A 25931-nucleotide genomic window follows, 5' to 3' on the forward strand; every position below is an offset into this window, starting at 1 on the left:
CATGCAAATACCTTTTTAAAATAAAAATTTGAGAAGCACACATACACCCTTCCACTTTCTATAACATTACTTTTGCTTTGCCAACTGAAACATGGCATGAATGTTGAGAAGCAACCCAAAAGCAAGCAGATGAGAGAAATCTGTAGTTAATGCTTTAATTTCAGTGGTCATTTCTTTATAATCTGAAGGTACATACTGAGTTGTTTTATTTGTTACTGGTTTTCACTAGATAGTAAATATTTAGAATTTCAAAGGCTAGGTGTTTGTGGTTGTTTTCCATAGCTATCTAATTTCAGTCTGTAAACGTTACTTTGGTGTTTCTGCACGCCTCTCCTGGTTTTCAAATGTGTAAGTATATGGGTATAAAGGACAGCTTCTGTAGCTGTGCTCGCTGATCTATAGAATGGACCTATCTGTGATCGCATTGCTTCCGTAAACATGCAACTGTCTGAAGCCGTTCAATCCTTGGAGTCAACTTTTTTAGTTACGTTTTGGTTTTTTTTGACAAAAATCTGCAGGGCAGAGCTTGTGTTGACATGAAAGTGTCGCTTTGCGCATGGTTTTGCAAATCGCAGGTCTGCTCTGGAGGGAATGCAGCATGGTTAAGGCTGACAGCAGTGTCGCTATTTCTCTTCTGTCCTTAGGTCCTTTCTCACAACTTGTGCACAGTGTTAAATGTTCCCCATGATCCAGTGGCCTTGGAAGAGCACTTCAGGGATGATGATGAAGGACCAGTTTCCAATCAGGGTTACATGCCTTATCTAAACAAATTCATCTTGGAAAAGGTAAGCTTTGAATTCTTGTGTTCTGCTTTTCCTTTTATGAGGTTTTGTATTAGAGTGTCTTTACAGTAGACTGCTGCTTGCAGGAAGCATGCTGGTGTGAAGACACTGGTTCTGTGTGCCTATGTGGGGTCGTGATGGGGCAGGTACTCTGGAGAGCCTGTGCCTTAAAATGGAGGGGTGCACTATTCTCTACTTCTTTTTACTCTTGGTGGTTTCTATTTCCTGTTACATCTGGTCATTGTCTAAGCTGTGTTCATGCAGAACCGTGTTCATATTAACAAAGCACCTCAGCTTGAATTTATTTGAAAGTGTCTTGGAGCTATAGATTGTCCTACTTTATCTTACGGCTGTAACAAAATATTGTCATAGACTCCTTTGCAAACAGGAAGGCTAAAAAAATCTTTAATGTCTGTTCACAAGGTATTCTAATAAATAGATCCCTTCGAATAGTTACAGTGGGTGACATTAGGGAGCATTGTTAAGCTTCATCTTGCAAGTTCTTTCATGTCTGAGCATTCTGCAGTCTTCTGTTGAGCCTTGAAGCTCTGGAAAGCCTGTCTGGAAAGCTCCTGTCCATCTTGTTCTAAGATAGGTAGTCACTGGGTTTGAAAGCAAAAAAAAAACCCAACACCAAAACCCAGCTATCATTCTGCTTTTTTTCTGGGAACTTGTGTTGAGATACTGGTCTAGACAGTAAAAACCAGCCCATGTGATGAAGCTGATATGTTTGCACTCATACCACTAATTTCTCATACACCTGGAGGCCGACCCCAGGAACCCTCAAACTTTGTTGTGGCTGCAGAGATACATAGATGTTTGCTTTCTTTTGTAATGTTAAAAAGTCCTGAACTGACATGCTGCTGAAAAGTCCAATGCAGCAATTGCAGATTATGCAAACTCCTTAGCCTAATTTGCTGATTTTTGCTGCTTCTTTAATCTATGTATAATACTGGTGGAAAATGTCATATATATAATGCAGTTTGGCGTCTTGGAAGAGGTAGAGATTCTTGTATCTAGTGAAGACTTATCAGCTCCTCTGCCTCACTCTGTGTTTCTCTCATACCTAGTACTAGTGTCCTGTTTCATATGTGGGAGTTGTTGGCTGTTAATACATATAAAGGTACCCGCTTAATGTCTTGGTTGTTTGATGATGAAGACTCTTGCTTCATCCCCAAGAAGTTTGTGATCTCATTTCCACTTCATGTTGTCTGTCTGAGCTCCTGTAAGATTCAATGGAGACCAAGCAGTTTGTATACAAATTTGGGGGAAAAAGAAAAGGCCTTACTTTATTTTGACCAAAGGATTACAGTAGTAGAATCTGAACCACAGTGGGTTTTAGTACTGTTTGTAGGCAGTAGCAAGCCATTAAATAAAAAAAAAGAGATGAAAGGCTTTTTCAAATATAAAAGTGCTTTATTATTAAAGGGGGTTTATAGGAAGAATAGTTATGGGAAAGAGAAGCGATTGCATTTAAACAACAGTTTAGTTTGAAAATGAAAGACTTGGCTATGTAAGCAAGTTGGTGTGAATTTACAGTGTTTGGCTACTCTGGGGCACCTTCTTGCCCCATAGGAAAAATGAAGGACAAGGTTTTTCATGTAGTTTCTTGTGTTGTTTTATTCATACGTCGATCTGGCCTCCAATAATTGCTTGATATACACATACCATTAGTTCATCTTAAAAGATGAAAATGTTAAGGAGCAGGATTAAATTACCTGTAACCATGTTATTTAATCCTGACTAAATGCTTGTAAACAGTTTAGATATGTACTATTAAAAATTAGTGAAATTCTTTAGACAGAAGGGTATTTTTGTGGACTGGAAAAATCTTGATTATGACATCTCGTCTTTTAGAGAGGACTTTACATCAGTGCCAAAAGACAACATGCAGTGGGATGAAGTCACTGGTTCATAGCATGTCTCCTTTGTTTAAAACAAACAAGCAAAAAAAAGAGCAAACAAGAAACCCCTTCTTTTTTCATTCTTCCAAGGCGTAATCTGTTCTTTTAGATGGGGTGATTGTAGAACAAATGCTATTGATTTATGTTCGTAAGCAAAGCTATTAAAGAAGGACTGGTGCTTTATGCACCCAAATACAGAGGAAGTTCTCTCAATTTCCAGTCATACATCTGGTGAATTAATTGGTTTGAGCAAGAGCAACCTGCTCAAGAGAGGTTTTTTTGATCTCAAGATATTTCACTTTAAAATGTTAGTAAAATATTTAAAGAATGAATCCTTAGTTTTCTTTTAAAACAGATATGTAACTGTGACTTATAATTTTATTGAGAGGACTGTAACCATTTGAAATAACTTCTGTTGTAGTTTTAAATGCAGTTGTAGCTGCTTATATTTTTTAGTGCTGGCTTACCCCGTGTTACCCTGCAATAAAGCATCTTTATATAGAACCAAGGCATCATCAAGAAAGACACAAGTCAGTAGTCTAATGAGGCAAATTGGTTGCAAATAATTTCCTTTATCCAAGTAGGGGATTTGAATAAATAGTTTGAATAATTAGTATTGATTAATGGATGATTTCCAGTATCATGCTGCTTGTTACTTAGCAGATAGATGTATCTAGGATTTTCTTGCATCTGAAACAAAATCTGTTCTTGTTCTCTAAGTGTCCATTTCAGGAGGGTGATGACGCTTGCCAATGTGTCTTTATAATTTCTTTTACTTGGTTTCATATCTATATTTTAGCATGTTCTGTTTTTTACAATGTTTCTTGTAATACCAATTGAAAATGTTTCCTTTTCAATGATGGTGATGGTGATATTTTACAACATGCCTTATTTATAGCAGGGAAGAGTCATAATGGGGGAAACAAAGAAGGACATCGTTCTAAACCTTGGATTATCTCATCTTCCAGACAACTTAGTGAATGCTAGTTATACTGTCAGTGCTTGTTATATTTTTGGAACTGATCTGATCACTGGTACATAAGCCAAATATTTTCTGTATTTCCTTATGTTTTAGAGTTATTTGCTAAGATATTGATGATGGTAAATTATACTTTACATATACACAGCATGACCTAGTCCCCTGCAGCAAAATGGTCCTGAAACCTCCTGCTTGGCTGCTGCCTGATCCTGGCGGCAGTAACATGCTGTAGGTGATCTGGGTTTTGACAGGAGTTTCTGAGGCACACGCAGTCTGACTTTGCTACGTGAGCAGAAACCATGCACTTTCCTTTGCCCTGGCCAGGGCCCGTGCCTTTCTCCACCCATCTCCCTGTGGTCATTGATTGCTGCCGTACTTTAAAGTATGAGCTGCTTATAGAGCAACCCACCTTATTTATAGTGCTTACAGCACTTGCCAGGTGGTGGCTGTAGGAAAAGAGATTTCCCACCCTGTTGGCATCTTCCTCGGAAGCAGCATAACCACTAGGACATTGCCAAGGTGGAACTGCTCATCATCTGGGTGGATGAAGCTGTTTTAGAAAAGAAGTCAAACTTCATTGGGCAGGGTGGGGAGGGCAGACAGGAAAAAGCACAGGCAAAAGTAGCCAAGGGATGAGGCGCTGGCAAATTGAAGGAAGGAGAAGGAAACCTGGCTTCTAGCCCTTCTTCCAAAGGTTGTTTGTTCACTGAGCTGATGTTTCATTTGAGACTCATTTCTGGTGCGAACAACCAGGATGCTGAGCTTGTGGCTATAGCAGCTATAGCTCCTACAGCTTCCATCTTCAAAGAACAGCTGTAGCCTGTAGCCAGCCTCTTGCATTGTTGCTTACATTGGTGGCATACTGCTCTGCAAGCATGCAAAGTCTATGGCTTTCTTTCATAATCTTACTTTTGGTCCTGGAAACTGTGTTGTAAAGTACTTCTTGGCATAGAGTTGGTTTCCTGTTTACTTCTGTCTTTTTTTTTTTCCCCCTTTTTTCTCCCTTTTTTCTTTTTTTCTTCTTTCCTCCGTCCATCTCAGTTCATCTGCTTCCTTAGTCTATCTTTGACTTAGCCCCTATGGTTGACCCTGCACTGTATTTGACCACTTACCAGATTGGATGGGAAATCATACAGTTTTCAGTGGTATCCTTAAAGCATCTAAGATGCATAGTTTGACCTATCATAAGAAAATGTCACTGAACATTACTGATGTCATTACCACAAGAGGTACAAGAACCTGTTTCTCAGACGTGCTTTCCGAAATCTCAATGGACTTCCACTGCAGTGCAGAACATGCCTGTATCAGTTACATGTTGGCAAAGAAATAGCGTTGCTAAGCTGTAGGGAGATAAGTAGATTTAATCTCTAACATAAGTGAGGGTTTAAAAAGAAAATAGAGGAAATGAAAGCTTTTGCATATGTAAATAATTCACAGATGGGTATGTACACTTGCTAGGTATGAGAAAGGATAATGAAAACAAGAGGAATTTTTTTTTTATCAGTAAGGTGAAGATTTGCAAGTCTGAGAAAAAGGAAAGGTTTTCAGTGGATTAGCATCTGAGAAAAAAATGATTACATGTTTATGAATATCCTACAAGAGTTATGTTTGAGTAACATGAAATGGAAAAACATATTAAAGGTCTTTTCCAGCTGTTGTTCCAATATTGCTTTTAGCATATCTACATGTAGTTTTGGCTATATTGGTTTCCAAATTTGTTATATAAAATCTCAGTAACTCAGTGCAATAGAAGGGCAGTTAGAACTAAGACAGTTGTGAAGATGGTTTGGAAGCTAAAGCTGATGTGCTAGAGAAAACAGAATGCAGTGTAGCCTCCTTCATGTGAAGTCAGGGTGTTATTAACTTGACCAGAAATTGGAGGTTGAACGTAGATTTGCTGGAAGAAATTCCTTAGTTGACCTCATGCAGGAAATCAGACTAGGCTGCTGCAGGGCTCTTTTTGGGCCTTGGCATTTCTTGCAAACTAGAATTTTCTTGGTGCTTTTTGTATGACTTAGCCTGTTAAACTTTGTCTGGTATTCTGTGCCATTTGTGCTTATTCATTTTTTTTGTTCACTTTCTTCATTTTAGGTTCAAGGAAACTTTGACAAAGTTGAATTCAACAGGATGTGCTGGACTCTCTGCGCTAAAAAGAACCTCTCTAAAAGTCCTTTGATGATTAGTGATGAAGATGCATTTAAAGTATGGGTTATTTTTAACTTCTTATCAGAGGACAAATACCCTTTAATCATTGTACCTGAGGAGGTAAGAAACAAAAACTTAAGCTGTTTAACACCAGTTTGCTTAATGCCCTGGTTAAACTGTGTTAATGTTTGCTATTCTCTAGAGATTTAAGAGAATGTAATTGTTTAATATAAAACTTTTATTCCCCTCTTTTAATAATGTAAGGCCTTGGGTACTTTTCTTTGTTTTCCAGGGTGCATGTGTGGGGATTTCCACAGGATACTTTAGATATTGATGGCTGTGCTTGTCTGTCATTTAAACAGCCTGGACTAAATGGGATGTGCTGCTTGCCCCCCAGTAAATAGCTTATTTTGCTTTTTGTGAGGACTGACGGGTGCTGGAGAGACTAGCACCAGTACAAGCACTCACAGCTGTTGAGGTTCTTGCTTCGCTCATGAGTAGTGCATGTATGTGATCTTTAATCATTGCACTTGCTTATATGTGATTAAAATTTTGCACAGTTAGTACATCAGTGTGATTCTGAAAAAAAAAATCTCCCCTCTGCTCTGTGTTACCATGACTTGCAAAATAAGTCTTCAGTCTCATGTCAGCCTCTGGATGAAAAGGTGAAGTACGAACTTCTCTGACAATGTCTGTTTCTGATCAAAAGCAGCCACCACCTGAACACTCTCACTTGAAATGGTTGAACGAATAATACCAGAGGGATCTCTCGATACTTTTAAGTTCATGAACAAGTATGGGCAATGCTCAAATAGGTGTTTTAACCCTAAAGCAAGATTTTGGTATCTCCATTATTCTCCTCTTGGGGAGGGGCAAGGGAAGAAGTAGAAAGATCAGAACTGTAGGTATAAATAATCTTTTGCAAAACTGTATACAGAGATTGCAGGGGTTTGCAGTTCAGCATTGGAGTATAGATTAATAAATATTTGCAAGCTGTTGAACGGTCAGGGATCAAATCAGTCTGATTTACATGCCACTATGACATAACGGTTGGACTACAAGCTGTTGTACCAAATAATGAAGTACACATTACTCCCCTACCAAAATAAACTGCTCGCTTTTGCCTTACCACTCACTTTTTAGCTCGAGAATTTAGTTCTGTACAGTGTTTCTGTTTTTGCCAGACTGATGATGTCAGGGCTCTGCCTGGCATGCTATATTCCCATGAGAAATGGGACAGTTTTCTTGCTTGCTTTTCTGTTTTTTTCTGTCAGTTCTGGGAGTCGGGGATCATGGTTATAAAAGCTAAGACACCTTTCTTAATGGTGCCAGATTTGGCTTTGGTAGAAGGTCAGAGCCACTAATAAATGTCAAAACTGCGACTCAAATCCACAGCTCTGGTTTGTCATTGTGTTCCCCACTACGCAGCCTGGCTTACCTGAGGGGTAGGTATTTCACATCTCCTTATTTGTTGGCATGGTTAAAAGCTTCAAACCTGCCAGCTCTGGGGCATCAGCGTTGCTAGCTTTCTCCCCCTCCACCAGGCAAGCCCCCAACTTCTGTAGCTGATGCTGGGTAACGGCAAGGTGTCCGTTTGTTGGCAGACAGGCTGCAGCATGGGCTCCAAGCCCAAAAAAGGTTTTCCAGATTTCATAGCTGCTGTTGTTTGCTTTCCTTCTCATCCTTAATGCCCAGGGTTAACCTGTATTGCTCTTCTGCTTGGATTATTTTTAAAATTCTTAAGGTGGATCTGTGTCTGCATCTCCTTGATTACGGTAAGATTTAAATTGTGCAATACTGTTTAAGGAAAGCTTATAGAGCCTGACAAAGAAAGGCTTCTCTGTTCTTATCATATACAATGCCTGTATTCACTCTAACCTTTTGCCTTAGACCACACAGGTAATGTAATCAGCCGGTGGAGGAATGCTGTCTGTTGAATGCACTCCTTTCTGGTTTGCATTGGTGCTCCTCGGGTTCTCTGTGCTTCTGGAAAATTCCACATTTACTCATTTACCTTTTTACACAAAATTCAAAAAGGAAAGATGCAAAGTCTCAATTTCTGTCAGTTTTGCTTTTTCTCTGTGTGACCTTTCATATCTGCCTTTTAAGTTCTTATGTCTGGTTTTTTATGTTAAATCTAAGTTCCAGATTTGCAAAGCATTTTTTGGTACAATCTTGTAGTTGTTGTCTTAGTGCCTGAAAACAACTCTTTTCAATAATATTCAAAACGATACTGGTAACTAGTAATGGTATTTTTCTTTCCATTTACTTTTTATGCCTCAAGTTCATAATAAAGCTTGATTATGTATTTAGTCTTCACCACTTTATATTGCATCCTTTCATTTAACTACGAAATGGCTTGCATGTCATGTATAAAGTGAGGAGACACTTGCAAAGTGAAGAAGAGAGCTGAGGGTGATGGAAGCATTGCTGTTCTGTCATGTTTGTGTTTCGGGGAGAGCAATGCAACCCTTTTCCTGGGTGACTATAGCTTCCCGGTCAGGGAGCCAAGCTTTCCTTCCTTCCCTCCCTGTTCTCTTATTGTTGGCTGAGAACATCGCAACACAGAATTTACTGCAGTTTCTGGCTTGGAGTCCTTTGCGTGGGATCCTGCCGTTTCCCCTCCTCCCGCCCTTCCACCTCATAGGCTTTTGGGTTTTGGAGATTTTGTTTCCCCTTTATAAGTAACTAGGTAACTTGCCTCATACTTTCTGGTTGGAAGGGTGATCCCTTAAAGATTTTTACATCCCATCTTGTGGATGGGAAGATTATAATAGAGAGAATTCCTTAGATCTCCAGTGAATGTGTTTATACAGCTTGATGCGGCTGTGAGGATGCCCTCGCTTCCTCCTCCTTGGAGGAGCTGCTCTTTGAGACCTGCTTTGGAGTCTGATTTTCTTTTTCTTTCTTTTTTTTTTTTTTAAGTAAGTGGTTTCTGCACTCACTTGAACAATTTCATATCTGGAAAACCCTCCTGCTTGGGTGCAGTTTCACCTTCTTTGCATTAGGCTGACTAAAGATTGAGGCTGCTGTCCTTCCTTCTTGCCCATGTTGTGTACTTTTGCACTACTGCTGCTGTGCTAGGCCTTTCATATTAGACAGCTAATTGTGGTGGGGCTGTTACCCCCATCTGCAAAGTGTTAAGTCTTGATTCCCTGCCCAGGTGTTGAATGGGCAGAAAATTGGGAACAGCTGCAGCTCAACCAGAGAAGGGAAAACAGTCTACTTTGGAAAGGTTTTGGAGATGCAGGCTGAGGAAAGCTTTAAAAAGAACAAAGTGAGAAAAGCAGTTACAAAGAGGGAATTTGAAAGCAGTGGAGAGGTGACACAAGGGCCAGAAGTTGCTCGTCTAGCAAAAGCCAGATTGAAAGCCAGAGTCTACCCTATGTTCCTCCCTTGCCATGGAAGGAGAGATGGCAGCCCTGCACTTGAGGGAAATAAGGTTAGTAAAATCCAGCATGAGGGAGGGCTTGGATTGGGGTGTGCGGTTTTGGGATGTGACTTCAAGCTTGAGAGCATCCCTCTAGATTATGGGGAGAAGTCAGGTGACGGAGAGACAGGAGCTGGTGGCTATGTAGGGTGCTGGGCTCAGCTGGTAATGGTCTTGGTCTCCAGTGTTGCTACTGTGGGCTACAGGTGGGCAGCTGGAAGCAGTTAGGAGATTTGGAAAGGAACAGAGATCCATGAATGTCTGTTTTGCAAAGATGCTCATGTCCCAGGAAAACGTGAAATGGTATCAAATCTGAAAGCTCCCTCCCCTTTCAGTGAGAAGCCTTGGTATGTACAAAGTGAAACAGTTCTGTGAACTGGGTTGATGTGGTATTTCAAAGAGATGCGGATGGATTAGAGGAAAACAATGCTGTGTTTTGTTTTCTCTAGTTAAAATCAGTCCTGATGGACAGCTTTCAAAATTAATACAATTCTCAGCTAACAACAGAATTGCCTTCTGGTGCAGTGGGCAGAGCTTTACCAAGCAGCTGTATTGCTAATGTGCCTGGAAAGCAGGGAGTCAGGTGGGAGCTCCTTTCCCTCCCTGTAGCTGGTCTTTTCCACTAGATCATCTGAGACGCAGACATGCAAGTGTGTGTTTCGTTTGGTTCTTGTGGGTATTACCTCTTCCGTGAGAGGGATAAAATAAAGGGAAGAAAGGTGGAGAGAACTGTAGCCATAAGAGGAGAAATATTTCTAGTCTGTCATGAGCTTTCCTTACAACTCACCTCTTAGTTGTTACAGACTCATTTGTGTGCCTTGGTGGTGTTTAACCAGACGTTTTCTGGTTTTTATAAAAAAGGTTTCCAAATACTTCCTCTTTCTTATTTCTGGACATGTGACTGCAGCCTTGGGAATGCTTTATCGCCTGAAAGCTGTGGTATGTGGTTAGCTGTGTTTCTGGGCCATCCTTAATGGTGAAACTCACAGATATGTACACTGCAAGCTGTGTGCTCTTTGTGTGTTGTAATCTGGTGTTCACATAACTTGTTTTAAATAACCCAAGCGTATTTGCTGTCTGTGCTTTTTAAGCCTGGCCTGTTGAAGAAGGAAGATTTGTACAGTCATTTTTCACTTGTCTTCTAGCCTTCAACAGTATTAACACGGCGTATTTCTAATCCTCCTAGTTAGGACAAGCCTTGTGTGGCTTTCTGTGCATTTGAAAATGAGGTGATGTTTTTTAGACTGAGGAGGTGAAAGTCTCGAGCTGTCCGGTGGTGATTCTTCTGGAGGCATTTCTTGCAGAAAAAGTTTTTTGTGACCACATTTGCTTCGTTGTTCTGCATTCTAGTATCAGAAACTGATACAGTGAATGAAATACTGGGAATCGAACCTTGGCCATTCAGAAATAAAATCAAAACTGATACAACTAGAATGAAAGATGCTTGTGTGTGGTTTTAATTGACCCATGATCTCTACAAGTTGATGATGATGGTTAGAAAGATTTTTAGTCACAACTTGCATCAGTTTTTCCCATTTTACTACTCCATTCCTTAATCACTCAAAAAGTAAGCCAGTTTTCAGCTTGTAGGAGGTTGTCCTTGGGATTTACATGTTTACATGTTACACTGTTTTTTGAGTTGACCTTCATTATACTACTTAATGCTAATTTAATTAAAAAAAAAATAATGACTTATGCTGGATAATGAACACAGTTTTGTTGGTGGAAAGGAAGAAATAAATATTTGACTTAAAAGTAAGTGATGTTCTGATGGGATGAAGAAAAGGAATTGATGGTAACTATGAAAGGGTTATGATTGCTTTCATGCTTCTTGCCCAGTAACATATGCTTCCACAGAATTTTGTACAACATGAATAGACTTTTTATGTCTGCTCTGTTAATATCACAAACCTTATTTGAATAGTATGAACCAGAATAGCTTTGTCTGCCATGCTCTGCTGGGCATAAAGGCCTCCTTGACACTATTTTTCATTTTTCATCTTCTAAGAGACCCACTCATATATCAGAAAAATATGTGAAACATCTATGATACTTCATTCCCAGTGGAGGGTAGTGCCAGGAATACCTGGAAAAGAAAAATAGGTATTGAAACATAGGAAAAGAAAGTGCCATCTGAAAGAAGATACCAGACAGACTGCATAGCTCATGTTAAAGAGCCTCTGTTCTTTATGTTTATTTCTATTGGCAAAATTCTGGCTGCAGAGTTTCTGTTGATTTGAGATAGAAGCTGTTTTTCGTACTGTGGAGACGGTTGGTCTGTACTGGCATAGGTAGTGTTAGCAATCCTGCTCCGATTTTTACATCTGTACGCGAAAGTAAGGTCCAGTCAGAATAGCAGCAAACATTGCTTCACGTTTGCTTTTCAACACTCTGCTTTTTAACCACGAGAGTAGATTATGTTTGAACCAGTAGACTTAATTTGTCAGTTATTTGCTGAGTTGATATGTCTCTTTGTCGAAGAGGGGAGAAGTAATTTGCTCTCAGAGGTTCCTTATTTGAGCACATAATGAATGGTCTCTTACTTGCTTCCATACTGAGCCAACTTTTTTCTTTATATTTACCTCACACTCTTCCATATTTATACCCCACCTATTGAGCAGATGTGTTAGATAAAATTTTTCTGGGGACTTCAGTGAGCCATACTTATATGAATGCAAGGTAAAGCTTGAATTTTTATTTTAGAAATTAAATTGTGATATACACAGGTCCTTTTTCAGTTAAGAAGGGTTAATGCATTTTAAAATAATGAGATATTTTACGTACTTTAATGGGATTATAGGATATTTGTGGTCATGTTAGTGACTTGTAGATGGGAGTTAGCACACTTAAATGTTTAAATCTGTTCTAATAATCAAAATAAGGTAAAATGTGTACAAATGACATGAAAGGAAAGGATATGTTGACTTATTTTTAGTGCATTACATGATAATGTATACCAGCCAAGAGTTTTGCACTGCTTCTTTTCCAGACCATTAGTTTTATATTCATTTTGTTCATATGGCTTGAGCAAAAAAGTTTAAAAATCTATTCAGGTATGATTTTTTGTGTGTGTGTGCCCCTTTCTCTGAAAGCGAGTCCTAGTACTTTGAGATAATTAACCAAAGGAATTTGAGAGCTGCATGCCTCAAGCAGTGTAATAGGTTGTGAAATCTTGGAACAATACATTTTAAAGTTCATTAAGTTTTAATGAATTTTTTTTTTTTTTTGTAATTACTCTCTAGCATTTTGGCAGGTATGTTATCTACCTAATTAGGCCTCAGTTATTTTAGCTTTCCTTTCAGCTAAAGTACAGGATCATAGTTCAGAACTGATGCTGCTCAGAGGGACTGAACCAAGTGACAGAATGTGTTTTGAACATTGGGAAAAAAAGTTACTCCTGCATTGATGCCAGAGCTCATTTCAGCTCATCAAAATCAGGTTTTAGGAGGTTTGTTTTGCAACAAGTTCACAGTGCTACTGCTCTTGCATGCTGTAAAGGGCTTTTTTGGGTTTTGGTTGGTTTTTTTCTATAAAACTTGTCTGGAGTAGGAAGTAAGCTGCTTCCTGCCTTTAACTGAATGTTGAGGATTTATGGTAGCTGATGCTTGAAAGCCATGGATTAGTTTTTTAACTTAAGGATTTTAACTTTAAGGAGTTAACTTAAGGAGAGTGAAAATCAGCAAAGCATATTTTAAAGATTTTTACAGGAATTAGTTACTGAATTTTACAGAGATCTAGTGAAAATTACATGTTGACTGCTTGGGAGGGCATGCTAAAATTTCCTTGCTATCATGTTGACTGTATTAACTTCAGTGATTGAGCTGTGTGTGGAACCACTGCAAAGCACGGGCTTTGGTGAACAGATTTGAGCAGCCGTGAGCGTCGCACAGCAGAGCCCTGGCACTGCGGCAGCGGGAGGCCGGTGCCACCCTCTCCGGCCTGTGGCTCGCAGCCTGTCTGGAGGAGGGGGAAGCGGGTGTGCAGGTGTGTCCTCCCTGGGGGTGCTTTCTTCAAATGGCAGATGGGCACAGCACAGAGCTGAAAGTCATCTTTGCTGATCCCCATAAACCTTGTACCTGGTGTTACTTGCACTTGTCTACAGTTTGAATGCCGCTTTTTGCAGAGGCCTCTGTTCAGATCAGATCTTTGCTAGGAAGAATTGCGTGAGGAGCTGAAAATACTTAAAATGCCTTACTCTGTGAAGCTGAAATGAAAAGCAATGCTCTCTACAACTTCTGTACCCACCCTGGAGGCGTATTCTGCGCCTGGCTAGCCTGTCTTCTCTTAAGACAGTCTTTACAAGGAGGATACGACAGCCATATCTCGGAGGGATATGCGCTTCCTGCTCATTCAATGGAATGGGAACATTCCTCTAGACAGTGCAGCAGCTTTCAGTAGCTTCTCCATTTTGCCGTAGCATTAGTCCATGTGCTACCAGAGTAGGGGTGGTGAGACTAAGAACAGTTACGGAGCTGAAATAGTAAGAGCCCACCCATCTGTAGGATGAATTTGGTAATCTACTGCTTTACCAGATGAGTGTGTTCTGCTACACATTTGTGTGTTTCTTGAATGTAGATGCGAGGGAAAGGAAGGGCTTTGCCTGTACCAGTTGCAAGAGAGAGAAGCAGGAACCACAAAATTAGCATGTATGCTGCATCAAGACCTTGAGGCCTGGGAGTCCTTGTGGTGAAATGTTGTGTGGGAAAAAAGCTTTACTTCTTTGTACTCCCAAATCTCTTACGTAGAGACTGCTGGGTGCTCAACAGCCTATTAGACCAGCTGAGAGGTGACTCTGAGCTGTAGCTGGAAAGTTAATTTATTCTGTGGTGAAACATCCTCTGGCTGTCTCAGCCAGCATTTTTCTTACCTGTAGGGGAAATTATATTTGTGTTTTCAAGCAGTGCTGAGCAGCAGAGGCGAACCAGCATTGGTGATTAGAAAAATGAAGTCCTGGAAATCATTTAGTTTCCACCACTTTTCCATGAGGTATGTTCATGCTGTACACCTTAGTCATTTTTGATAATGGGATTCAGACTCCTGAGTCACTTAGCGTTTCCAAAACCAGACCTAAAATATGTGAACTGAAAGTGGAGCAGACTGTCCTGAAGGACTAACCTTCAGAAAAGCAGCGCTTGAGGAAATCTGGGTTATTTCCATGTGCGCAGTGGGAGCCTGAAAGGATTGTGTTGCTTTCCCTCCCCACCTCTGCCGGGCAGGGTGCAGTTCCCACCCTGTCGCATCCCTCATGCCCGTAGAGAAGCAGGCAGCCGGGACGAGCCCTTGTCTGCAGCTTTGTGGACCAACCTCCCGGGACGTGGTTCTGTGCTGGCCTTGCAGTGGCTGGAGAGAAAGGCCAGCTCTTGGGGGAGCGGGTGGTGCCCTGTCCCTGCGGTGGGCTGGTGTGGGAGGGTGCTCTGGTGCAGGGTTACTGAGCACCCTCTCCCCAGGCTTCCTCCTTAGGGAGGGCGCAGGCAGCTGTACGGTCTGCCTTGGCTGGTTGCTGAAGGCAGTCAGGTTCCCTGCGAAGCTGGAGAGGAAACGCAGTGAGCCATTACCCAAAATAGCAGGAGGCTGCATTAGCTTGGTCTGTCTTCAAAACTGGGTTAAATGCTGTAATTGGTATCCTGTGACTTCAGCCATAGAAATTTAGAAGCGTGGCTTTGACTTTGGTGTGTAGAAGCCTTTGTAGGAAGCCTCTCATCAATTATTTTAAGAGCCATTAAAAGCACTTTATGCATGCTCAAAGCTGTAGGTGGGCTTAGTTTAAAATACTGTGAGCGAACAGTCATGAGTTTAAAAGCAACATAAAAAACAGACAAAAGAAGATACTCAGCCTTCTTTCCCTCTTTTTCACTCTTGTGTTTATTTTGAGTAGTGTTATTACCCTGTGTATTATTACCCTTTCATCATTACAGAATGATTAGAGGAAAAGGAGAGTTTATTTTGGAAACAATAAAAGCAGACATGAAAAATATGTTCTTTTACTTCTCTTGATACATCTGCCAAGATTGTGTCCAGTGATGGAGTGCTTGAGAGCTAGAGAAGAGGGGCCAGGTGAAGACTAAGATATGTGATCATACCTTAGTAGTTTTTCATTTCACTTCTTGTCCAAACTGCTGTATTTTCTAATTTTTTCTAATTTGTTTGCTTTTTATCTTACAAGAATACTTTTTGAAACTTCTTGCTTTCTCACACTTCAGTCATCATGGTTTGGAAGCTTTTGCAGGGAAGGTCCCATGTGTTCTGTGGGAATCTGAAATATTAAAAGAGGCTGTCAGGTTCAATTATTTGTTTCTTTACTATGAAGAGAGTAGCTGTAGGATGGGTTTGGCAGTCAAAAGTTCAACTGAGACAGGAGCCTAAAATCTTTGCTAATTAAACCACCTATGTTTAGGGGCCTACATGTGAGCATAGGAATCTAGCTGTAATCATAGTCTCTAGAGAAGCTTAGTTTATGGCTCTGAAACACTTGATTTCCATGCCTGCTGAAAATTACTGATTTCTGTTTGTATTTCTGTACAGATTGAATATTTACTAAAAAAACTCACCGAAGCAATGGGAGCAGGCTGGCAGCAAGAGCAGTTTGACCATTATAAGATTGCTCTGAACACCAGTCGAGAAGGTCTTTCTGCATGGGAACTGATTGATCTCATTGGAAGTGGGCAGTTCAGTAAAGGAATGGACCGACAGACAGTGTCCATGGCAATCAATGAAGTCTTTAATGAGCTCATATTGGATGTACTCAAACAGGTAAGAGCTACAGAGAACTAATGTTTTAAAGTAGAACAATTTATTGTGTAAATAGAAAATGTTCAACTTGTACTGAAATTTCTTTACCTGATAGATAATGAGGAGGAGGAAATTAGGTAAATTAGTTATAAGGTATCTTTAATATGAACTTATTTTTATAAAAAATAAATTGTGCTGCTATTCAGCTTTTTGTAACTGCTGCAGTAATAAGAATGAGTTGTTTGTTGGGAGAGTTTGTTTTTAGAAAGTAAAAGAAATGGGCTCTAACTTGATATACATGCAGCCTTTTTTATACTAATATCAACTGCTTGTTACCTGACAGAATAGCTGCAACTCGCTGTCAGTTCTTCAATTGGTGACAACTCTTCAATCTTTGAAAATGCTTTTTTTCTAGTTTCAGTTACGTTGCAACAAATACAAGTTGTACTGATGATAACCTCTGTATTCAAACAAGGGGGTCTGATCAAAGATGGAAGGTCTGCCTCTAAGTTGCCCCACTTCAACAGGGCAAAGAGGTGTAGATGAGCTCCAGAGCGCTCTCCCTTGTTCTACTTAGCAGGCTATGTGACTGACAACTTATTTACCTGTACACCTGTAAACACAAGAAATCATGCTGGCCTTTATACTCTTAGCAAACTTCTGTCAATTTTCAGTTTCTTCAGATTTCCAGTGACTGGATAATCACTTCAGGAATGGCATTAAAAACTGCATTTCTTTCATGGGAAGTATAAATATCACAGGGACCTGAGGCAGAGCTTACCTGGAGAGCTATCTGAAATTGACTTTTACCTGACAGTGAATTTTTTTCATCTTTGATTTCTTGGCTTCTTGGTGCGGAGAGAAACAAAGGCTTTCTTGGCAGGCTTTCCTAAGCTGTTATAAAGAAATCATGAGAAGGTCTTGGCACAGGAAATTCTTTCAGAATATCCACAGAACAATGCAAAAGTCTATTTTTGTTAACTGCTGGTTGCCTGTTGGAGGTGAGGTCTGGGACATAGTCAGTTGAGGGCAAAATGAAGTCATTCTGCTGTTAAATACCATGAAAATAAAATATTCAGTGTCAGGTCAGTCCTTCCACTTGAAACTTGTGAGGAAATTGGATTTCTTTTCAGTTTTGATACTGCATTGTGTGTCTCTCTCCCTCCTCCCCCCCCCCCCTTTTTTTTTTTTTTAATACTGTCTCCTTCCTTTCCTCTCTTGGTGGGCCTTTTTCTCAAGGATGTCTGAGTGCCTTTGAATGGTTCCTTGACACTTAAAAATAGTTTGTGTCAAGATTTGGCCCAGCGCCTCCTGGACGGTCACTAGCCTAACAGAGAACGGAGTTGCCCATGTGACTTGCAGATGTGTGGTTCGGTCACAGCTTGTTCCCTGATACCTTGTTGATTCACAGAATTGTCTTGTTTATTGCAGTATATGATTGCTTCAAGGTATTAATTAATGACATATTGTAATCATAGCCGAGTGTCATACTACCCTTTTTATTGTACTCTTATCCTGGATCTCCAAGGCTTATGGAGGGTAGCAGCGATAATTAAATTTCTGATGTTTAGTTTTCTGAAAGACATGTCTTTCATGTGATAGCTGGTGTGAAAAGATCCCCAGGAGCTGTCAGTGGGCTCTTGGAAGATGAGAAGCAGCTGATGCGCTGAAATAATAGATAAAGATTTTGCAGAAATCTAAGGGGAAAATATCAGTTTAACTTGGCTTTGAAAGCAAATTCAGTATGTCAGGAAGGGGAAAAACACCTGGTTTTAACTTAGACTGTGCAAGGCATGAAAGATTGAAGCTGCGGGAGTCCTTCACACACCCTTGCGACCACCCAGACCTCAGACTCGTGTACGGAGGCGGCAAACAAGGCTGTTTCTCCGTGCATTCCTGTTTGGGAGCAAGGGGGTGGGATGGCACAGGGGAATAGGCACGGCTTTGGCTCTGGCTGCATTTAACTGGCTAGAAAAGCTCAGCACGGATAAGCTGTATGTGTAGGGGGGTGTGTTTCATTTTGGTTTGGTTTTTAAACAAAAGAGCTTCTCCAACTGTCCTGAATTTTTTTCCCCCCTCAGACCTGTACAGAAAGACGCCCTTGATGTAAATATGCCACAGCACATTTATTTGTTTGCTCATATCAAAATTGCTGGAGCTAAAAGCCATTACAGAAAAATGTTTCTTGGTCTCCTTTCCAACTTTTCCATCATCTTAATCTGGAATACTTGGAGTGCTTTCCGTATGGTTTGTTCATAGCTGTATTGATGTAGGTGTTTCAGTTTCATCTGCGATTTGACTTTTTTCTGAAGTTAGAAGTGAGACAAAAGTGTATTAAGTAATTGGGGAATATGGTTTCAGAAATGGCAGGCATAGCTGAAATACTGGCAAACTTCAAACTCCAGATTAAAAACTGACTAGGTTACAGCAGTGCCCCTGATAAGATCACTAAAAATCAAATGCCTGAAAGAATGACCAATTATTATATCATTCTCTGTGCACTCTTTTCCATGAGATGGTTTTTGAATTGCCATAGCCATGCTGAATAATGTATAACAGGGTTACTAGTGTAACTGCACTTAGTATTGCTGCTTATAGTTTAGATATGTTAATATTCAATAGAGGCAAACTTGGATGATTTGATCATGATACCAGCCCTGTTTATTGTCATTACGGAAGATTTTAATTTTTATTCTTTTATTTATATAAAGCTCAGTGGCAAAGTATGGGCTTCTCTTCCTTCTTTTGAAATAGTCTTGTTAAGGCTTGCAAGTGTTTTTCTCATATAAGAAGTTGAGTGGATCATCTTTCAAGAAAAATAAAAATACTGTGAATGAAATCTTGGCATTGTTTAAATCAAGGTACAACTCTCTTCCTTTAAGGGAAAATCCAGGCTTCACCAGCGTTCCCATATCCCATCCAGTAAAGATGCCAGGAGTATGATTCTGTTATCAGTTTCTCTAACATACTCATTGAAGTATCCTGTATGGGATCCCTTCTTCAATGGGGTGCAGCTAAATGAATGTGTTGGCAAGGCAGAGCCACTCCCAGGACAGAGGTGCTTCTGCTTTGTCTCTGGGAGTACCCCGTAACAGGCTGGATTTATAGTGTGCAGATGAAGGCCCACGTCTGTCACTGGGGTGTGCAGCCACAAAGGACTGATTTTTAGTAAGGGCTGTCATTAAAGTATTACAGGTGAGTCTTAGTGATGGCAAATGTCTCTGCTTGACTGAAGAAAATGAAAGAGTAAAGGTCATCGAAGAGGACTGAAGAGTCATAATAATGACTTGATAGTGACATGATGATAGTAATTGTTCAGTTTTTTGAGGTAACCCAGTTGCTGCTCTTCTGTCCAGTTTTTAAGTGAGTAGTTTCTCACGGGCTAAACAATTAGCAGTGTGCTGGTATTAGGAATGCAAGTGTGTAGGTGAAGTATTTAGGACCTTGAGCTAACTTTTCTGTGTGCTGTATTGGGCCTTTAAGCCATATAACCAAAAGACCAGGCAGAAAGGCTGGATGTTTCAGCTGATCTGTCACTTTTTACAGGGCTATATGTTGAAAAAAGGTCACAAAAGGAAAAATTGGACGGAACGATGGTTTGTGCTAAAACCTAATATTATTTCCTACTATGTAAGTGAAGATTTAAAGGACAAGAAGGGAGACATCATACTGGATGGCAACTGTTGTGTAGAGGTAAAAAAAACCAAACCACACCAAAAACTTGTGAATATCTCTAAAGATAAGAATTAATCCTTTTTTGTGTGCGGGAGGGACTCCTGATGCCTTTCATTAATGGTGCTTTTTTTACTTCATATCAAAACAGTTCATAAACACTCTGTTAATAAGGGTTCTTAGTGCTGGTATTTGTAGCTCTGTAACAGATACCTGCAATCATGGGGCTTGACAATGTATCTTAGACTTCGCTGTTTGCAAGGCTAATCCTTTTGTTACCTATTCTAGGCCTTGCCTGACAAAGACGGAAAGAAATGCCTTTTTCTCATAAAATGTCTTGATAAAAGCTTTGAGATCAGTGCCTCTGATAAAAAGAAGAAGCAGGAGTGGATTCAAGGTGAGGTTTCAAAAAATTTGAAAGCTAAGGTAAGCTGAAGGCTTACAGGTGTGCTTTACTCAAATTTGAAATTCTTGGTCTTGTGATTTTTGATGTCTCCGTTTTGGGCATGTGGAAAAGATCTTTAAGGAGCCTGAGGCTCAGGAAGAACTAAGGATCGACATAAGGGGAATGTTTCTGTCATTTAGGTGCCTCAATTTAGGCAGCCATAACCAAAATGAAATGGCTATTATTGTTTGTTTTTTTCTATGCTGGCTGTACTTCTAGGGATGGGGAAGGGAAGAGGAATATATTGTAAATTGTTGCTTTTGGGGAAAAAGGGAAAGCTTGTTGATTTCAGCATGATAAAATACTGACTTTGCTTTTAGGGTTTTGCTTGAGGTAGTATGTTTGGTGAGCTGAGGATAAGCCTGGGAATTAGGGCTTCCTTTTCTGTTCCCACGGTGAAGGTACTACTTCTGTGAGACCTTCCCAGATACGTGCTGACTGAGAGTTACATGCATCTTTTGCAGAGTGAGGTAGAAGCCCCTGCAAAACCACTGTTGCCAATGCCGTTGAAGTATGTACAGCATTTAAATATTTGGAGCTTTCATTTTCACTTCCCTCTTTACCTAAAGCATACCAAAGTCAGATGTATGACAAATGATTACTTAGTTCCAAAAGGAGATCTTTTTTCACAGTTGTAGTAAGGGAATAAAATATCAAAATCATCTGCGACTTCTCAGCTTTGCTTTCTGTATATTTCCTTACTGAATGTAAGTGAATGAGAGCTACTGTCTTACTGAGAAAAAGTTTTTCCCTTGGAGTATCAGTAAGAACATAGGGTTTAAGGTTGGTTCTAGGGAAGTAATTGATGTATATGGTAGATAACATCTTACTGCTTGATTAGAGTCACTGAATCTAGCTGGTAAGAAATCTTGAAGTGTTGGGTTCTTTTTTTTTTTTTTTTTTTTTGCAGCTAGATGTACAAGTGACTTGTATGTCCACAGCTCGTTGGAAGTCAGTATTGGAATTGACATAATGCAGTGGAATTGCCAGACCTTACCCTTGTGGCACACAGCTGATACTGAAAGCCAAGCATCTTTCACTTTTTGTTTGTGTTGACAGCTTGCCTAGTGAGAATTAGGAGAACTGCAAACAGTTATTTCTGGTTTAAAAACACATATTAAAAAAATCCCAACAAACACCACCACAAGTATTCATTCACTAAGGCTATCCAGAAAGTTTAGCATTTCCCTTCCTGGTGTTCTCTTCCTCTCCCTTTGTCTTGCATGCTCCTTTCCAGCCATACAGACCACTGTAAACCTGCTGAGAGCGGGGAGCCCTCCACCCCATAAAGAAGCACGCCAAAAACGAAAAGAATTGCGCCAGAAGCTGTTAGCTGAGCAAGAAGAGCTGGAGCGGCAGATGAAAGAACTGCAAACTGCCAATGAGAACAAACAGAAGGAACTGGAGACCGTGCGAAAGGTGCGAGTAGGAGCTGCTAAGCTTTAAGCTTAATCTCTGTGGTTGAGCTGAGCTGCTTGAAGAATAATTAGGCATCTCTTTCCTGTTCAGGTGTTCAGATACATTGAGCGAGCTCCTCCAGAGGAGGTGAGCTTATGTCAGCCTCAGCCCCCCTGAGCAAGTAGGTCTGCTGGTTGAGCCTTCAGCAAAGCCTGCAGCACTGACCGCAGCAGTTTCTAAGGACCCGCAGCAGGGTCAGGGTGACTCTTGTGGCCCAGCCCTGCCTCCTGTACTTAGAAGGGTATTGTGGCGCTAGCGTAGGAGAAATCCCCGGCTGTGTGGATGGTGTCTGGGGACTGAAGAGTCTAGTATTTTCAGTTAGTTGCGGGGTTTTTGTTTTTCTTTTCTGTCAGACACGTCTGTCAAACTTGGGGCTTTCCATTGAGATTTTCTTACAGAGTTTTCCAAAGCTATGTTATGTGAATTGTATGTGTGTGGGAACTGTTCTCTTCACACAGATGTAGTTTCCAGAGATACAATTGTAATTTACAAAGATTCCAAAGATGCATAGTGATTTTGTGAGTATAGGCGTAATTTTAGAGTAGTTTGGGAGAGACTTATAGAGCTGAGAGACATAGCAGCCATTTATAAATGTATAAATGCATGCTCCTTATAAGTGCTGGATTGACGTCTAAAAGCCTGAGAATTGGACTAGAAATCTCTGAGTATTAGCAAAGAGTTGCTGAAGACATTATTTTCCTTGTAGACAGCTTTTTAGTCTTAGTGACTGACAGGAGACACCAAAGTGTCTTTGCTGTGGCTGCACACTCTAACAGTAGATTGAAGATGCTGATGGCTCTTTATGCTTTGGGAAAAATGGCACCTCTGCAATAGTTCTCCGCAGAGACTTGAGTAGTATCCACATACACTTTCTAGCTCTTCTTTTTAAAGACTTCCAAGAAGAGTTACTGTGGCTATCATTGCTGTGATACCTTTTAATGAGGATCATGCCTTGGAAATAGCTTAGAAGGCTGTCAAATACCTCCCTCCCCACTGCTGCGTCACATTTCGGTTGCTGAGTCTCAGCTGCTAGAGCAGTCCAGATCTTTGCTCTGTGCTTAGTCTAAAGAGTCTTTTGTTCACTACCTTCCTAAGTTAATTTGATTTTTTTTTTTTTTTTGCATTCCCATTTAGGACAAATCTGCCTCATTGCTTGAATTTTTCATAAATGAAAAACACTAACTAATTTTAGGTCTCCGTTCGTTAGAAAAAACTTTAATGATCTTTGCAGCGGGGGTGGGGGGAGCTATAAATATTGTGAGAGCATGTTAAAGGTGCCAGGTCTAGAAACGAGAGAAAAATCATCCAAAAATATATTTTTTTTAAGGTCTTGTCATTAAGTCCCAATTTGTCACAAGAAGAAATTTGTCTGTTTTTTTTAATTCTTGCACTGACAGTACTGATATGGGTGTTATTCTGTTTGCCTTAAGTAGAGTCTGACAGTGGAAAAAAAAATTTTTTTTAATTTAATTTTAGCACCTATATCCTACCATGTGTTTAAGATTCAGAATACAAAATATGTTTTAAATGATAGTCTGTGTTACCTGCAAGTTACTGGTAAGTAATATACCTGTTAACAGAAATCGTAGGGCTGGATTTCTGTGTTGAGTTTACTTTATGGAGAAGATGTTAGTAGAGGGGGAAGGTAACATGAGAGCAACCCCAAGGGAGCAGTAGGATGGTGACAGGCGCCAGGGAGTAGAAATCACAATGGGTAAGCTAAAGAGAGTTGTGGCAAGAAGCATCTTTTGAAGTGAACTGGATTAAAATGACTTCTCAAGGAAAGTAGTTTAGTCTCTGATGTGAGCTACTGCACTTCGACTAAGTGGAGTTAGTGGGGAGGTACTGTGATGGAGGAACTTCAAGTGTTTGATTAGTTAGACAAATGTTCTTCAAGGAAAAGGCTTTGTAGCTGGGTCAGGAAACGGAATTGTTCTGGAAAGCTTAGTGTTAGATTTGCTCTTGATGGCAGTGAGCCACCACTTACGCAGCATCTGCCAGAGCGCGCTCTGAGGCTGGTTTGTATTTTGATAGCTCCTGCAGTAGAAAAATTCAGAAGAAGAACCTTTGTCGAAAATAGTTTTTTTTTCATATTTTTTTTAATGGAATTTTGAGATATACACATTGAACAGACTGAAAGGTAAGCTTTTCTTGCCAAGAGAGCATGCACAAGACTTGTGCACCCTTTCTGTTTCAATTTGGGGTCTTGCATGGCCTTCAGAGACTGTGCTAACTCACCCCTGCTGGAACATGTGCTCCTGTTGATTCCCCCTCCCTCCCCACCCCCAGCATTTGGGACTTTTCCCTAAACTGCACAGTTGTTGGCAGTAACCTTACCTGCCAGGAATTGATGTCCTCTGACATGAATTAAGCAGGAAGTTGCTGATAAAGAGTGGACAAACAGTGTATTTTCTTGCTGAGCTCTGGCAAAAGGCTAGCACCCACCCTTGTCTGTGACTCTGCTCAGTATTGGCAATGTTTGTTTAATTTCAAAGCGGGGAAGGAAATCAAAAGAAAAAGTTTCACTTAAATAGGCATCTTGGATTTGACTACAATTACATGCTTTTAAATGTTCTGGCAGAGGAGGAACACTGCTTCTAAAAGACTGGCATCATTTTAGCCTTTCAAAGGAGAGCAATTCTGTACTATCTTCTACAGCTTAAAACCAGAAACTATGAGCCTTCTCCTTCCCTTCTTTCCATCTATTTCAGACTGGAGTGATGTGGCAGGCACTTAAAGGAATGAAAGTTTTAGCTTGGACGTTTTAATTGTTTAGGTGTCTCATTAGTTCATCTAGGTTGTGTGAAGGAAGATGGTTTAAATGTGGTACCTTCCGAAAATACTAAAGAAGACGGGTGCCTTACTGAAGGTCTGCGGAAACAATTTCACCAGCCTAGAGTATTACAAAAGAGGGGTGCTTACTTTCTGTTTCCTCTCAAGCATCATTTCTTAGGAAAATTCTGTGAAAGAGAATTATTTTGTTTTCAGTATTGGTAAAGTTTTGGCTGGTACTCATACATTTCTAACCTTCCATGCATTCTAAAAATACATGCTATCGAAATCCTGATGAAAGGAGAAATTGAGATGACTACCTTTGTGAAATCAAAATGCAAAGAAAGTTAAGTTGCAAGATGGTGTGAAGGTACCAGCAGCTGTTTCCTAGGCCTTGGCTCTGACTAGGCTAATTTTTGCCCTAACTTCAAGTGATGATTATGGACTAGAATTTTATTTACCTTACATGGCAATTTAGGGGATGTTAAAGGGATGTGATTCACAAAAGCACAATCACTTACTTTAGTCAAAGTTTGCAGCACTTCTGCTTTTCCGTGGCAATTCAGTGCTTCTCACTTCTGTTTCTGTATGAACTCTATGCATGCTGGCATGTTTTCACTATTGGAACTCCTGTGCAGTCCTGCCTGGGATGTGGTTTTCCATAATAGTTTTTGATCCCATATAGATAGAGAAGGAAATACAGCAATTTCTATTGGTTGTGCAAAGCAGGACTCAAAGGAAACTTGGAGAGAGTCTGATAATTGACTTTTCACTGGTAAATTTAAAATTGTCTTGCAAATAACAAGATTAAAAATTATATTTAGAGATTGAGAATAGCCTCGGACATTTAAAAAAAAGCTGCTGCCTTAATGCTTTTGAAGGTTTGTTCCATTTTCAAAAATTGTTAAATAAAATTCCATTCCCTCCAAATGTTTTAATTTTAACAAATTGTTTTCCTCCTTTTCTTCCCCCCACCCCCGGCCCTTCTCTTCCAGCAACTGGAAGCAGCAGCTGCTCGTGCTGCTGAGGAAGAGAAGAAAAGACTTCAGACTCAAGTCGAATTACAAGATCGCTTCAGTTTGGAGCTGGAGAGAGAAAAAATGGTGAGTAGCGCACGTGGGTTTTTTGCTATGATTACACATAGTGAGCAATTCGTTCAGCAATGACTTCCCTCACAGGCAGTCACTGAAAGGATTCCGTGGATTTTGTAGGAGGCTGGAGAATGCAAGCTGCATTGCATTTATTAGAGACATAGGAATAAAATATTTTTACTAGTGAATTCAAATACTGGAACAGCTTTCTTAGAATTTGTATAGCATTCAAAGCTTAAATATTATTGGAAAATTGGGAAAAGTTTGACCGTTTGAAGGACAAATGCAGACTAAAGTTATCCTTGCAGTTTTCAAAGATGGAGAACCTGAAGCCAATACATACTATATGAATATGCAAAATGAACACAGACATAATCAAATGCATTTTAGGAGTTTTCTGACTTGAATATATTCCTAAAACTATTAATTTTTATACTGTGTGTTCTTTTACATTTATACACCCACAAACATTAAAAAAAAAAAAAGGAAATATTATAGCTTTACAACACTGTTACTATAATCCA

The 25931-nt window shown here is 40.1% G+C and overlaps 1 protein-coding gene across 1 annotated transcript in view; it reads left to right on the forward strand.

The window, feature by feature from the left end:
* Positions 1–644: 644 nt before the first annotated feature.
* The window catches only part of SWAP70 (SWAP switching B-cell complex 70kDa subunit), a gene marked incomplete at its 5' end in the record, with an annotated part of 30437 nt that continues 5150 nt past the window's right edge, over positions 645–25931 (forward strand). The window contains 7 exons of the mRNA XM_009698794.1: positions 645–785; positions 5757–5930; positions 15763–15990; positions 19516–19662; positions 19930–20038; positions 21324–21505; positions 25312–25419. Coding sequence (XP_009697096.1) covers positions 645–785; positions 5757–5930; positions 15763–15990; positions 19516–19662; positions 19930–20038; positions 21324–21505; positions 25312–25419 — 1089 coding nt within the window. The remainder of the gene's footprint in view (positions 786–5756; positions 5931–15762; positions 15991–19515; positions 19663–19929; positions 20039–21323; positions 21506–25311; positions 25420–25931) is intronic.

The sequence above is a fragment of the Cariama cristata genome, unplaced genomic scaffold, assembly GCF_000690535.1.
Source record: "Cariama cristata isolate BGI_N322 unplaced genomic scaffold, ASM69053v1 scaffold30524, whole genome shotgun sequence".
NCBI lineage: Eukaryota > Metazoa > Chordata > Aves > Cariamiformes > Cariamidae > Cariama > Cariama cristata.